The sequence below is a fragment of the Hypomesus nipponensis genome, chromosome 4, assembly GCF_054491055.1.
Source record: "Hypomesus nipponensis isolate SF chromosome 4, ASM5449105v1, whole genome shotgun sequence".
NCBI classification, from domain to species: domain Eukaryota; kingdom Metazoa; phylum Chordata; class Actinopteri; order Osmeriformes; family Osmeridae; genus Hypomesus; species Hypomesus nipponensis.
The window spans coordinates 6,865,001-6,880,127 of record NC_140364.1 but is presented as its reverse complement, the minus strand read 5'-3'; the positions used below and the strand labels follow the sequence as shown (position 1 = coordinate 6,880,127).

At 50.8% G+C, this 15,127-nt stretch overlaps 1 protein-coding gene across 1 annotated transcript in view; it reads left to right on the top strand.

Annotated features, from left to right (window-relative positions):
* Positions 1-15,127, top strand: part of ptprua (protein tyrosine phosphatase receptor type Ua) — a 98,379-nt gene that overhangs the window by 76,515 nt on the left and 6,737 nt on the right. Inside the window, exons 14-24 of the mRNA XM_084696056.1 lie at positions 1,295-1,433; positions 2,920-3,080; positions 3,453-3,640; positions 6,230-6,302; positions 6,614-6,690; positions 10,133-10,169; positions 12,308-12,405; positions 12,911-13,027; positions 13,254-13,408; positions 13,566-13,701; positions 14,838-14,987. Coding sequence (XP_084552182.1) covers positions 1,295-1,433; positions 2,920-3,080; positions 3,453-3,640; positions 6,230-6,302; positions 6,614-6,690; positions 10,133-10,169; positions 12,308-12,405; positions 12,911-13,027; positions 13,254-13,408; positions 13,566-13,701; positions 14,838-14,987 — 1,331 coding nt within the window. The remainder of the gene's footprint in view (positions 1-1,294; positions 1,434-2,919; positions 3,081-3,452; positions 3,641-6,229; positions 6,303-6,613; positions 6,691-10,132; positions 10,170-12,307; positions 12,406-12,910; positions 13,028-13,253; positions 13,409-13,565; positions 13,702-14,837; positions 14,988-15,127) is intronic.

Below are 15,127 nucleotides of genomic sequence, written 5' to 3'. Positions count from 1 at the left end.
AACACTTTCACATGTATTTTTTGAAAAACCACATGGATTTCATGCTTTTATGAAATAAATGAACCTTCCCCGCACAAAATGGCTGGCCTTTTGTTGAAAAACAAGGATGTTGTCCAAATCCATTTCTGCCAGATATCCGGTTCAGACAGCGCTGCAAACCGCAGCTGATTTTCACGCCGTTCTTATTTGCTTGCTCATCTGCGAGAGATTGTTTTTTTAATTAACATTTTACTTGCAGGTGCACATGCTAACAGTACTCCTCCAATTCAGTCTCACTTAATGGCAATTTTCACCTCTGCAAAAACAACACTGGAGACCAACTTCATCCGCGGGATGATTTCATGCTGTTGTCTGGCAAGGATGGATATGTAGAGACGCAGGAAGGAGAGGGTGCCATAGCGGCGAGCACAGTAAACCTTGCGTCTGACAGAGAGCTTAACCGTTTACAAAGGGAACCCGAGTCTCTCCAAACCCAGGCCAAGGTAGCCCAGCTGGTGTCTGGACACACCAGCTTAGTCGAAAAACATTTGAAAGCTAAATTGTCCACCTTCCCTTCCAATCCTGTCGAGTATGAAGGAGGGTTATGCTAGCTTTTCACTATATTAAGAGACGTCAAGTGCAAGTGTGGGCTGACAAAGTGCGTGGTACAGTAGCCTGGCCTTTTAGCTGGAAGCCTTCTTCGGTAACAGTGTGCTGGAACAGTGGTCTCTAAGGCTCTACCCACACTACCCTCCTCCCCCTACTCTCTCTCTCTCCCTCTCTCTCTCTTTGCCAGTGGGTATACACTCATGGCACTGTGAGAAGAGCATTACCTGCTTTTCTATGATAACCTCCTCTGTTGGGATGAATTAATTATTTGTGTGCTCATCTCCAAGCACAGCTCCAGCACGGCTTAGTTTATCAAATGGCATGACCAGATCTGGAGGGACTATCACAGGAAACACAATTATAATGTTGTCAGTAGTCTCTTCCCTCCTGCTGCTTTCCTTGAAGCATTGACTGCCAGGTTGGCCGATGTGTGTTTATATGTGTGCATGTGTTTTTCAGCACTGAGTCATGTCTTCATGCCTCACTGTTGTTTACTAATCAGATACTGTCCCTCCCTCCCTCCCTCCCTCCCTCCCTCCCTCCCTCCCTCCCTCCCTCCCTCCCTCCCTCCCTCCCTCCCTCCCTCCCTCCCTCCCTCCCTCCCTCCCTCCCTCCCTCCCTCCCTCCCTCCCTCCCTCCCTCCCTCCCTCCCTCCCTCCCTCCCTCCCTCACCTCCCTCCCCCCCGTCTGTCTCCTTGTCCTCCAGCTGCCTGCAAGGACTCCAAGCGGGCCCTGGAGGTTTCCCAGCATGCCGAGGACATGGGTCTGATCCTGGGGGCGTGTGCCGGGGGGCTGGTGGTCCTCATCCTGCTCCTGGGAGCCATCGTCATCGTCGTCAAGAAGGGGTGAGCGTCTGGTCGATCCGCGGCCATCTCGGGCTTCTCGTACAAGGGTCTCCAGGTTCTGTTTCGGTCTTTGCAGTAGCTTTCTCCCCTTCTTCAAAAACCTGTGTCGTTTGACACATTCCACCGACCCAGGTAGAGCATTATTTCTTTGTCACGTCTTGGTAGTTGGGGTTGGACTTCATTTCCCTGAATGATGAGTCACATCCCACAGAATGAGGAGCACAGAGCAGTTGCAGCAGCCAAGCTTTTGTGTTGCATCTCATCTTTTTAATTTCAAGGTCCGCCTATTGGCCGTGCACACCTTATTCGGAAATTCAAATGCACTCCGGCGTGGTAACCATTGGCTGCGTTCCACCTGCAAATTACCTTGGTAGTAGTCGGCACCTGCACCCAAGTCTCCTTCTTCCACGCCCCTTCCCCTCCCCAAGACTCGCCAGGCAACGCTGGAACAATCATCTGAGTGTGAAATATTTAATCAAGAGGCATGTTATTCCATTGCCCACTCAATTACATGAGGAGAGCAGCTGTGAGGTGTTGCTGGGTGAGCTAGTAATTGGGTAGGAAGGTTGTTTCGCTTTTTTGGGGGGATACTGAAAGAGTCCTACTCCACTTCAGAGATTTTCTCCTAGGTGGACAGGATTGAAAGAATGTCTTTGAGAGAAGGGTGAAAGACAGATAAGATGAATTTGCCCAGGCAATCTGCTCAGCACAATGATGACCACTCAGCCAGCCAGAAGGGCTGGTTAGGCACGCTCTCCAGCTTGATGTTGGATGACCAAGTAGGCCCCAATGAACGATTGGGAAAAAAGTCCTTTTGAAAGCTAGAAGCTCTGTGTTGTGTCCAGCTTGTGTGCTCCATAGTCGCTTGCCAATAAACATCACAACATTCAACAGTGCACATTTTCAGTTGTCTCTCCGGAGGCCGTTTTGACGAACCATGACCACCTCTCACCTTCCTTTTTCTATCTCTTCACTCTCTCCCTCTCCTTCTTCTTTCTTCATGCTAATCAGAAGGGACTTCTATTCTTACTCTTACTACCCGTAAGTGACCCCCCCCCCACATTCCCCCTCCCCTTACCTAACCCACTCCCACACCCTTCCATTGTGGCGCCATCCTCACCTGCTTGCCCTCTGTAGTTCAGGATGACTCTTTAGGAGATAAGACTATCTCCACCGCATCCCCATGGTCCAGACCTCCCTCTCTCTCTCTCTCTCTCTCTCTCTCTCTCTCTCTCTCTCTCTCTCTCTCTCTCTCTCTCTCTCTCTCTCTCTCTCTCCCCTGCTATCACCAAATCAGCCTTTTCCCACCCTCAATCTTTTACCTCTTATTTCCTCTTCCTTCCAATTTCTCATCTACTCCCCTCATCTCTTCGCCTCTTCTTCTATATTTTTATATATCTCTCTTGTCATTCTGCCTCCCTCCCCCGTCTTCACTTTTCTGTGCTCGCCCCCCCCCCCCTCATCCTCTCCACCTTTCCTTCTGCAGCAGGAAGAAGGTGGCCATGAACAAGGCAGCCATGTCCTACCGGCAGGACAAAAACAGGAAGCTGGGCTCGCTGGACTGTAGCATGACAGACCAGAGTACCCTGCAGCAAGACGAACGCACCGCACACTCCTTCCTGGACGCCCACAACTGCAACGTTAGGAGTGAGTGGGAAGGCTGTGAGAGTGAGCGTGTGTGAGAAAGTGTGTGTGTGAGAGAGAGAGAGTGCTAGAGAGGGAGAGCGAGAGGGTGCGCAAATGATCGTCAGACAGACGCAGAGAATGAGAGAGAAAAAGGCAGTGTTAGCGACCTCCCTCCCTCGCTCCTGACCTCCAGTGACTGCCTGTCCGTCTGTGCCTACCCCTTCAAGGCGCTTTCTTGTTCAGCTATCCTATAGCTCTTTCCCAGGATTAAAAGCTCACTGTCAGTCAACATAGTATGGCTCAATTTAATACTTGCATGCAGCAGCGTACCATTCGGTCGGCTGAAGGGTTCATGTTTGCTGACTCTGCGCGTGTGCTTTTGTGTCTGCACAGACGAGCAGCGGAGTTCAGTGAACGAGTCCAGCAGTCTGCTGGGCGGCTCCCCGCACCGCCACTGTCGCAGGAAGAGCTCGCCCTATCACACGGGTCAGCTTCACCCTGCCGTCCGCGTGGCCGACCTCCTGCAGCACATCAACCAGATGAAGACGGCCGAGGGATACGGCTTCAAGCAGGAGTACGAGGTGAGGGAAGAAGGGGGAGAGAGAATGTGGAAAAGATTGTTCGGGAAAGAAAGTTGGAGACTGCAAGAAACCCTTAGGACTTCTTGGTTTCATTTAAGGTGCCCAAATATATAAATATATATACCCCAAATGCAAACGATAATATATCCTTTTCTGTCGGTGTGTTGGCTCGATTGGACTTCCTAAGCTCACTATAAAAATAGTTTTCATTCCATCTCAGCTGCAGATATTTTTCTGCCACTGAGTAAACTAATTAAAGTCTTTCAAATTCCTTTTTTGCTTTTTCTCTTTTGTGCTTTGATACAAAGTCCTTTCCAGCACCCCGAAGCATTTAGCCATTTCTGTACCTGAATTCCACTGCACGGAATCCAGATGCGCTTTTCGATTCATTAAGCCATCCCCCGAGGAGCCTGCAAATACCCCCCCCCCCACCCACACACACACCCAACCCCTGACAATCAATACCTGGGTCGCTTTCCCAGTCCTGCGTCTGGCTCCCCCATCGCCTGGAGAAATAAACAAGATGAAGGGGATCAGCGTGAGCACTACTGTCAGACTTTATAACCCTCACGTCCCACGGTGCTGCCACTGTGGCCGCCATTGATCAGGGCACCAGCGCCGGCGTGGTGGGGGTTTGCAAATGACAAACCAAGTGGGCCAAGTGGTGCCTTCCTGAGGCCTTGTCCCAAATGCCCAAACCGTTGGACTAGAGAGGAAAATGGAGGGATGAGGGGGCCACGAGAGGGGGAGAGAAGAACCACGTGAGAAACATCGGAATGGGAACAGCTGAGCCAGTGTTGTGGATGGTGTGCAGCAGAGTGGGCAGCAGAGTGGGCAGCAGGGCTGTGTGCAGCAGAGTGTGCAGCAGAGTGTGCAGCAGAGTGGGCAGCAGGGCTGTGTGCAGCAGAGTGTGCAGCAGAGTGTGCAGCAGAGTGGGCAGCAGAGGGGGCAGCAGGGCTGTGTGCAGCAGAGTGTGCAGCAGAGTGTGCAGCAGAGTGGGCAGCAGGGCTGTGTGCAGCAGAGTGTGCAGCAGAGTGTGCAGCAGAGTGGGCAGCAGGGCTGTGTGCAGCAGAGCTGTGTGCAGCAGAGTGGGCAGCAGGGCTGTGTGCAGCAGAGCTGTGTGCAGCAGGGCTGTGTGCAGCAGAGCTGTGTGCAGCAGAGTGTGCAGCAGAGTGGGCAGCAGGGCTGTGTGCAGCAGAGCTGTGTGCAGCAGGGCTGTGTGCAGCAGAGCTGTGTGCAGCAGAGTGTGCAGCAGAGTGTGCAGCAGAGTGGGCAGCAGGGCTGTGTGCAGCAGAGTGGGCAGCAGAGTGGGCAGCAGAGTGGTGTGCAGCAAGGCTGTGTGCAGCAGAGCTGTGTGCAGCAGAGCTGTGTGCAGCAGAGCTGTGTGCAGCAGAGTGGGCAGCAGGGCTGTGTGCAGGAGAGTATTCAGCAGGGCTGTGGGCAGCAGAGCTGTGTGCAGCAGAGCTGTGTGCAGCAGGGCTGTGTGCAGCAGAGCTGTGTGCTGCAGGGCTGTGTTCAGCAGAGTGGTGTGCAGCAGAGTGTGCAGCAGGGCTGTGTGCAGCAGGGCTGTGTGCTGCAGGGCTGTGTGCAGCAGAGTGGGCAGGGTGGGAAGCCCGTGTGCTCGGCTGGATGATGCTGGTGAGGTGCCGATGAAGCGAACAGTGTGGGAGATGGAGACCAGAGGAACATTTCTTAAGAAGGATTAGGTGTGGCATTACCTGTGTAGGAGCTGGAAGCAGATGTAATCCCCTGTTCAGCATGCTCTCCCTGGCCTGCCCCCCCTCCCCCCCCGCTGCCCCCCCCCCCCCCCCCCACTGAGCTGCAGGTGGGCTGGCTCTGGCGCCTGCACCCATGATGAATTGGTCGGCCCCTGATGAAGGACTTAGCTCGGCGCATGTGGAGCACCAGAATGTGCCCGGTGATGCGGCAAGCAGATCAGGCTGTCTTAGACGTTGGCAGGGGCGTGGGGAACGTGACACGACTCGCCTAGGCCGGCCCGCTTGGCAACAATGCTCATCCTTGTGTTCCTGGTCTGCCCCTCGTCACCCCCCCCCCTCTCTCTCTCTCCCCCACGTGCCTCTCTCATAACGTTGATTTAGGTTCGACGGGCTCGACTAACCGCTCACCGAGAGATTCTTGTCGATGGGTGCCATAAACAGCTGTCACAAATTTTGCGCTTTAACACTGAGGTATTATAAAGCATTCTCAAGCGGCGGCTGTCTCGCTGCATGGGAATGAGAAACACTTCTGCTACCCACCCCACACACACACACACACACCAGCCCCCATCCCACACTCACAAACACACCAGCATGCCAGCACCCCAACAAGCACCAACCAAGGCTGCAGTCACCTTTCAGAGGGGCCTGTCTCGTCTCCCCGAGCGCTGTGTCTTTAAGCCGTGGCAGACGTTGGCTGGTGTTGCCTCCAGTAACTCAAAAGACAAGATGCTACAGTGACCCCGAGGCTAGCGCCTCAGTTACAGACCAGTCCCAGCAAGAAGCCACTTTGTGCCAGTCCCCATCTTTTCATTGACGTTTTCATTGTGTGCATTTGATAACTCGCTTCTCTCGTGGTCTTGTTTCGCAGAGTTTCTTTGACGGTTGGGATGTTACGAAGAAGAAAGACAAGACCAAGGGAAGACATGACAGCCTCCTCGGATGTGAGTCTGGAAGGCAAAAGCACGACACAATAATTTCCAAGTAGAAGGACCCTTTCTTAGAATCTCTCAATGCCTTCCCTGCCGTGCTTTAAAAGAACCTTGTGTTCTGACTTTTACAACCTTTCCCCCTTCCAGTCACCCCCTCCACTTCAGTCCAGCTTCATTACTGTTATGAATCATGATGTTTTTATCAACCCACCACTATACAACCATGCTTCTTGCCTGAGCTGAATCTGACATGTTTTTGGAGCGTCCTCTCTGCTGTCTGACTTCTATATCTTCATCTCTTGTCGCTTTTGATTTGTTTTTAGATGACCGCCATCGGGTCAAGCTCCACTCTCTGTTGGCAGACCCAAACTCCGACTACGTCAACGCCAACTATATAGATGTAAGTTCTCTCTCTCTTTCTCTCTCCCTTCTTCCCTGTCTCTCTCTCTCTCTCTGTCTCCCTGCTGTCCAAGGGAAGCCTATAGATCTCCACTTTCCCCCCCTTCACCTCCTCCCCCGCCCTCGGCCAGGCTTGAGCAGCTTAGGGGGACCCTGGCTGAGGATTCGACACAATATTTTCTGTCCCCATCACTCACACGGTGGGTTATGTCTCCAGGGTAACCTGGCCCTTCCGCTGGCTTTTCCGAGATATAACTCGTTTTAGGAACACGGAAGATCCCATAAGATCCGTTAAGTCTGCCCTGTGACTCACTGCGTGCTCCTTCAAAGTCGCCTCGGAGCTGTATTAGTAAGGGCTCTGATAGAAAAACGGCTGATCCTTTCATCGACTCTCAGCTGTGTTTGATCTCACCTACGGTTCAGCTCGGCTGGGTTTCCCAGGAAGTCCCTGCCATCCCAGCAGCAGCCCATCCAGGAAGCAGATCCAATCTGACCGGCTTTGTGTTCCGGATGCTTCCAGCCTGACTGTTCTGTCGCTGCGTCCTGCGGCGTGGGCTCAGCTCTGAGGCTCAGAGTTGAGGTGATCCCGAGCGGGCCGCGAAAAGCTCTTGTAACAAACGCGCCGCTGTTTTTAACAGCTGTGTCAAGTTAAGTGTCTGACGAGAGAGTTTGGAGCCGCCCCCCCAACCCTCTGAATGTTTTATATCCCATTGTTTCACCATTATCGATGGAACAGAAGGCAGACTAGAATGGACAAAGAGGATGGATTGGTTGCGCTGGTAAAAGGGCTGAGTCAGCGCCTGTGGGCGGCTGGAAGAGGAGGGCTGTTGACGTCATCGCTCCCGGCCGAGGGCTCTGCCCGCTTCGCTCCCCCGCCCCCTCCCCGAGGGTTCCATTAACATGGGAGCTACGAGGACCCCTCGTCATTAAGTGTGCCGTCATGCACTGCCGGCATGTCACGACAGGACCCCTGGCCCGCCTTGCCGCTGAATGATCCATGGAAGCAGCCGGAGGTGGAACAGGCGGCTCCGCTGGCGTCTTTTTAAGGTCAAACTCAATTGAGGCCCTCCTGTACATTATCTATGTACCAGTTCTGGTTCATTTAGCTTTGCACGGTGGGCGGGGCTTCGGGGAGTTAAGCTCAAGGCTCGTTGTTAGGGCGGGATGGAAGGGGCCTTAATGCGAGCTATTTGTATCACTAACCTTGTGTGTGTGTGTGTGAGAGAGAGAGAGAGAGAGAGAGAGAGAGAGAGAGAGAGAGAGAGAGAGAGAGAGAGAGAGAGAGAGAGAGAGAGAGAGAGAGAGAACCTCACAGAGTGTCTACGCCATGAAAACAGCAGTGTGAGAAAGCAAACCTTGTTTTCTCCACAGGTGGCCCGGCACAATATGTTCTGTAATCTCGTCACCTTCCCCTCCGCCATCTTCAGCCTCAATAACTAGCTTCTGTTTCCTCCCTTCCTTTCCTTCTCTCTCTGTTTATCTCTCTTTATTCCCCTTTTCTTCCTCCACCTTTGGGATCTCTTAGATTCGGATAAACAGGGAAGTAAGTACTCTGCTTCTCTTCTCTTGCCATCTCCCCCCCACCCCCCTTCTTCTTACCCTGTGCCCTTTCAAATACCGCCTCCTGCCCCCCCCCCCCCCCCCCAGACGTTTCTCCTTTGCTCCCGGAGCACATCTCTCCATCTCGCTCCGTGAGCTCTGAGTCTGGTAGCCGTCCACGCCCGGGGGGTGGGGGGAGGGGGGGCGCTCTCTGTCCCCAGAGTTTAATTTAACCAATCTGACCACTATGGGCTCCCTCCTCTTTTATCCGCTGTGTCAGAGTCACCTGCCCCCCCCCCCACCCCCCCACCCCCCCAGGGCTGACATGTAGGATGTGTCAGAGGAGAGGGAGCAGCGAGGGCAGGGGCTGCGACGCAGACAGACTCAGAGCCAGGCTTAGGAGCCAGCCAGGCACCAGAAGGTGCACTGCTGGGAGAGGATGTTCTGAGACCACCAGGAACCTCGCTCAGGCTCCATCATCCTCCCATCAAACTGTTCTGAGCGTGGGCACAAAGCCCTGGATCTCTTCTGCAAAACCTCCCATTGTTTTTCCCTCTAGATAATGTGAGGAGCTAAGTTGGATTCATCTAGACACATTCCGGAGCACATGACAGTAGTGCTTCCTTACTGAGGTTGCCTACATTTTATAACATGTAATAAACATGTTAAAGTTTTTACTCACCATTAGTAGTTTTGAGATTTGGCAAACATTTACAACAGTTGAATGTTTAATGATTAACCATTCAACTCTATTATGAGATATTTAGTGAGTGCTGCCGTCAAATCTTAGCTTTTTTTTCCTCCATCTGTTGACCATTTTGTGACGTGATCGATGACTGTGGTTCAAACAAACAGCCATTTTTTGTTTCCCCATCCATCCACTCTGAGTTCTCACTGCTTGATGGATCTCGATGCAGAGAATGCGGTTCCCTAGGTGACAGACACGAGCTGGTGCAAGGTGAAGCTCAGCAGCTGATAGGCCGGCACTGCTCCACAGCAGTGGTCATACGCTTCCAATTCTCACACTGACATGACAGTTATGGAGTGTGGTGTGGGTGGATGTCGGGGTGTGTTTGTCGGGGTGGGTGTTGGGGGGCTGTGGGTGGGTGGGTGTTGGAGTGTGTGTCGGTCAAGATTTGACTTCTTTGTGAAATAGATTTAGACTTTTTTTGTGAAGTTGAATCTGTCTGGACTAAGCCAAGCCCTGGGAGGTTGTCTCATAGAGCAGCTTTGCGTCCCTCTCTTCTGAGGATGAGACAGGGTGGGGGGAGTGGGGAGAGGGCACGTGTGCACAGTCAATAGCCTATAGCCAACAGCCACGCTGTGTCGTATTATTAGAGCAGCACTAATGCAAAGCAGAGGAGAAAATACACACACATCAGTCAGTGTCATTCAGGTGGAATCGCTCCTGGAGTCACCGTCACTGTGTGTTGATCAGTTTGTGTCTCTCGTACACGTGCAGAATCCTCCGTCTCTGAACCAGGGACTGTGTCCGCACCGTAGCTCACTGTTGTCGTTCTGTCTTTTGAGAGAAAGCTTTGTTCGCTCACCTCAAACACCTGCATGCATGATTGTAAACCACTGTAAATGATAACACTCAACATGAATACATCCACCCACATATAAAACAACACCACTCAAACAATTGTCCCACTGCGGTTAGATTTCTCTAACAATGAACACTATGTCACACATATTGTCAGACGAATGGTAGAATTTTTCTGCCATACTAAGTGTAGGAATTATTAATGTTAGTGAAAAGTAGGCTACTCAAACCATTAAAAGGATTGTTTAGATGGTGTGTGGGCTGACCAGAGGCCTCAAGGTTCATAGCTGATAATATGAACTCATTGTCCCTCTCTCTCTGTTCTCTTCATCTCGTTCTGCGGCTCCATTTTGTCCAGGGGTACCAACGATCCAACCACTTCATTGCCACCCAAGGTAAGATCCACTGCAGACTCAAGATTGTGGTGTGTGTGTGTGTGTTTGTGTGCGTGTGTGTGTGTGTGTGTGTGTGTGTGTGAGAGAGAGAGAGAGAGAGAGAGAGAGAGAGAGAGAGAGAGAGAGAGAGAAAGCTGTGCTTCCCAGTTGTAGATATCAAATTAGGCATCTAAAATATGCACAAGAATTCTATGCATATTACAGTATGTAAACATATACAGTGGTGTTTCATCATGCTGTGTTGGGATATTTCTACAAGCTAACATTCTGTTCCTTCATCCATCATCGATTGCTGAATTTGTAGTTTCTCAGCGGCTCTCGTTTTTTTTGTGACGCCTCGCCTCCTTCAAGTAAAAACACGCACACGAGGACTCTTGCATGTTATTGTGTGTGACATTCCATTTGAAATATTTTTTTCTCTCAGCTCTGTTTTTATTTGTGCAATATACTGGAAAAAGACACTCACTCTGTTCCCCCCCCCATCCTCCTCTGCAATCAGTGTTCTACCTCAGAAAAATTCAGTTTCTCAAGCAAAAATATATCATTGCGCAAGAATATGTCAGTCCTTTCTATTCCTTTGTATTCTGTCTTACACTCACACACAGTCAAACGAAAGCATGTTCTTTTCAAATTCATATAAAACAGTACAAACACTCCTACACATCTTGTGAATTTTCGACGGGCAGGGGAGAGATGTGCACACACGCCCCCGCTAGCGCTACCGTGTTACCAAGACAAAGGTGGAGGAGTAGGAGATGGAAGAAGGAGAGGTGGTAGAAGGAGAGGTGGAGAAGGAGACTGCCCTGAATGACTGCTCCTTCGGCAGCTCCAGTGATGCAGGGTGCATACAGATTCGGCACATCTCCGGGGCAGAGTGTCATCATTCTCGCCAGACAGCCCCCCCCCCCCAACCCCCCACCCCCCCCAGCCTACTGCAGCAAACACCGCTGCTTTGAAAAATGTAGAAATGGTCTAATGTCAGGAGCAGAGGTGGAAACCAGGGGGGGGGGGGGGGGGGGGGGGAGGGAGCGCTGAACAGGAAGACTGTGTAGCCATGACTCAGAATGGAGGAGGAGCAGGCGGACGGGAGATCCAGCCCCACGGCTACTGAAGGGCGCAGGGCGCTTGTCTTGAACCTGTATGGAGTCAGTTACAGGGGGGGGCAGGGGGGGGGTGATCGTTGGGAGTGGGGTGTCAGAAGGTTAAAACGGTCCCTTCCTTTGGTAGTCTTTCTTTCAGAGCCAGCCAAGCTTGTTGCCCCCCACCTACCCACCCACTATTTTACTGTTGGATGAAGCCTTCATAAAGCCTGGTTGAGTTTACCCCGAGGCGAGCAGCCAAACCCTGTTTCCTCCCATTCATCTTGCTAAGACAAGTGTGAAATACACGGGGGAAACAAGTGGTGCTTTCAAGCTGATTGTATTTGATCACATACTACAGCTTATCTCTCGACAACGAAACTATGCACCTGCCCTGGATGTTAATAGGAACCCAAGCGCATCCCTTCGATGTAAACAAGTCGGTCTTGGCCTGTTCCTGACACATGACCATGTGTGATACGCTACGACCTTCAACAGGCCTGGGCTTATCTGTTACAACTACAGTATAGGTCAGTGTATTTGCATCAAAGCCGCACTGCTGTTTCTAGGCAGTGAGTGGAATGAATGTGGTCTTTATTTATTTTATTAGAAGAAAATATACAATGAAAGCCGTGGCCCAGTGTTGGTGTGCGTTGGTTTTAGCAGAGGTATGTTGAAGCAGGGCTGGGCTGTGATCTCATCAAAGCCCCAGTATAATGAAATCAATGACGCCGGCGGCGTCTTCAGAGCTGGTGATTTGTGTCAGCCGCGCGAAAGCCCGAGCAGGACGACACGAGGACTTGTTTGCGCAACAGCCGAGGATTTGTGGGTGTATTGAAATGACATTTCATCCCGCCATTATGAGAACATAGTCATAGTTCACCCGATGACACACTGTGGCTATTATAAACCGCTGGCATAACACGAGGAGTTAGTGGTTATTGCCGCTATTCTCCTTGACTTATGAACCCATGTGTCCTCCCTTTTCTGTTCCCCTGTTCTACTCGTCGCCTCCTTCTCCTCCACTCCCCCTCCCCTCTCTCTCCCCTCCCTCGGCAGGTCCCAAGCAGGAGATGATCTATGACTTTTGGAGAATGGTGTGGCAGGAGAATTGCTTCAGTATCGTCATGATCACCAAGCTGGTGGAGGTGGGACGGGTGGGTAGCTCTCCATCTCTATGACCCCTGACCCCTGCTTTCTCCTTCCTTCTTCTGGGAAGACAGATAGATGAGGGGTGTGTTTGCACAGTGTCTGTTGTGTTGTCATTCATCATGGATCGCGTTGTGTGGGTGGGGGGGGGGGGGGGGGAGTAGCTCATCTAACCACCAACAGATCTTCTGAAAATCACCTCCGGCTCTGCAGAGACACATTGCAAGAAGCAGCGTTTAATATCTACGCTTGCTGCGTGTTCCTGTTGTGATGCCCACGTTCTGTAGTCAGGATTCCTCTGTTTGTGTCAAGTATCCGCATGACATGAGATAAGCCCACGGGCCAGAAGAAACTGTGAAAGCAAATTAAGAAGGCTAGATAATTATCGGAGGGGGGCAATCTATTGATTTCATTATCGAACGTGGAATGAAACCTAAGCCTGCTGTAGCCTGGGTGATGTGAGCCCTTCCTTGGTTAAGTCTCACGAGTGTGTGTGTGTGTGTTTGTGCTCAGATGAAGTGCTGTAAGTACTGGCCGGATGACAGTGAACTCTACGGCGACATCAAGATCACACTGTTGAAGACAGAGACCCTCGCAGAGTACACTGTCCGCACATTCGCCATGGAGAGGGTGAGCCTCCCGGCTTCTTTTTTTCCCCAATTTATTTTTTTCTTTCTCTCTTTCTTTCTTTCTCTCTCCTCTCTCTCCTCTCTCTCTCTCATCTCTCTGTCTCTCTCTCTTGTAATAGCACTGATAAGACTGAATTACTTTCTAATGGAATTCTGCCTGGAAAATGTCAAATGTACCAGTCTCTCATTGACTGTGTGTGTTTGTGTGCTGCCTCGTCTCTCTGCAGAGGGGCTATCCTGCCAAGCACGAGGTGTGTCAGTTCCACTTCACGTCCTGGCCGGAGCACGGCGTTCCCTACCACGCCACGGGCCTGCTGGCCTTCCTGCGCAGGGTCAAGGCCTCCACGCCCCCTGACGCTGGGCCCGTGGTGGTGCACTGCAGGTTATACCCACACCCACACACACCCCACACACACACACACCCATGCTTGCACATACACCGAAAACGCACACGACACGCGCGTACACAAACCCTTTCAGGCACTGACTCCGATTGTCGTGCCTCCTGTTTGACCTCTGACCTGGGTGCTGCGTTGCAGTATGGGAGCTGGCAGGACGGGCTGCTACATCGTGCTAGACGTCATGCTGGATATGGCCGAGTGTGAAGGAGTGGTGGACATCTACAACTGTGTCAAGACCCTCTGCTCCCGACGCATCAACATGATCCAGACTGAGGTACCACACACACACATATGTACACACACGTAAACACACGTAAACACACACGTGTACAAACACACACATACACACACACACACAAACACTCACACACCATCAACATCCTCAAATGAATACAGCTGATCAGGTATTCACTGGTTCTGTAAAAACCCTTATCATTTACAATATAATCATTCAGCAGGCGGTTTTCCCCCAAAGCAACATATAATTAGTGCATACAATGGGTATGGCTAATCAAGGAGCCCTATTTGCGTGGTTAGTGCCAAGGAATACTCTATTTTCACTGTACACAGTACAACAATAACATAATCACAACATACATTTGTCATCCTTCTAGATCTATATTTAAAAAAAGGCTGTGATAGTTATTGTCTATCAGAACGGATCCATTAAAGTGGCTTGTACAGTGATTATGATGCCATTTAATGGCACAACAAAAAGAGTTAAAGGAAATATATTGACGTGTCCTTCTCTTGGCTGTTTCATGCTTGTTAAATCTGGTTTAATCCAGTTCTCAGAGGAAGAGACAGGAATATGATGCATGATGGGAACTCTGCAAGATGTCTAATTATTCTGCTTCCCACCTCGTCAGTAATTTACTAATAAACACAGCTCTAATTATTGACAATTAAAATCCCTTTCTCGACAAATGAGTTATAAAGCGCGTGTCCCCTTCAATACTTTCCTGTGATCTTTTGTTTGCCAGGATGTCAGGACAAATGCGCGGCATAATTGTGTTTTTATTCGAAATAAATGTGTTCAAGCCATGTGGGAAGATTTATCCTTTCCTAAAGAGTATGTTTTACCCTCTTTTTTTTCAAGACAGTTTACTGTCGAGAAAAGGATGTTCCTTTTGTGGCCACATTGTTGTCATCAATGTTGACATTCATGACAATTAGTCAGCGACAGGAACTGTAATCAAATCTCAGTGTTGTACTTCAGAAGCAGCAATTAAGGATCTATTATTGCGAAAAGGCAGGTTTGAAGTTGTTTCCTGACTCTGCTTTGTCTTCCTGACCTTCTTTTCCTCCCTCCATCCTTCGCTCCCCCATCCCTCCCTGCTTTCCTCCATTTGATCTCTCCCTCCATCCTTGGCTCCTTCACCCTCACTCGCTCCCTTCATCTCCCTCCAGGAACAGTATGTCTTCATCCATGATGCCATCCTGGAGGCGTGTCTTTGCGGAGAGACTGCCATCCCTGTGAGTGAGTTTGCTCTCACCTACAAGGACATGCTGAGAGTGGACTCCCAGAGCAACACCTCGCAGTTCCGGGAGGAGTTCCAGGTAACACACACACACTTTCAAACATGTACACACACACACATTCACGCACAAGTTCAAACATATACATACAGTCAGTCACACACACACACACACACAAGTTCAAACACATGAATACACAGTCAGTCACACACACACACAAG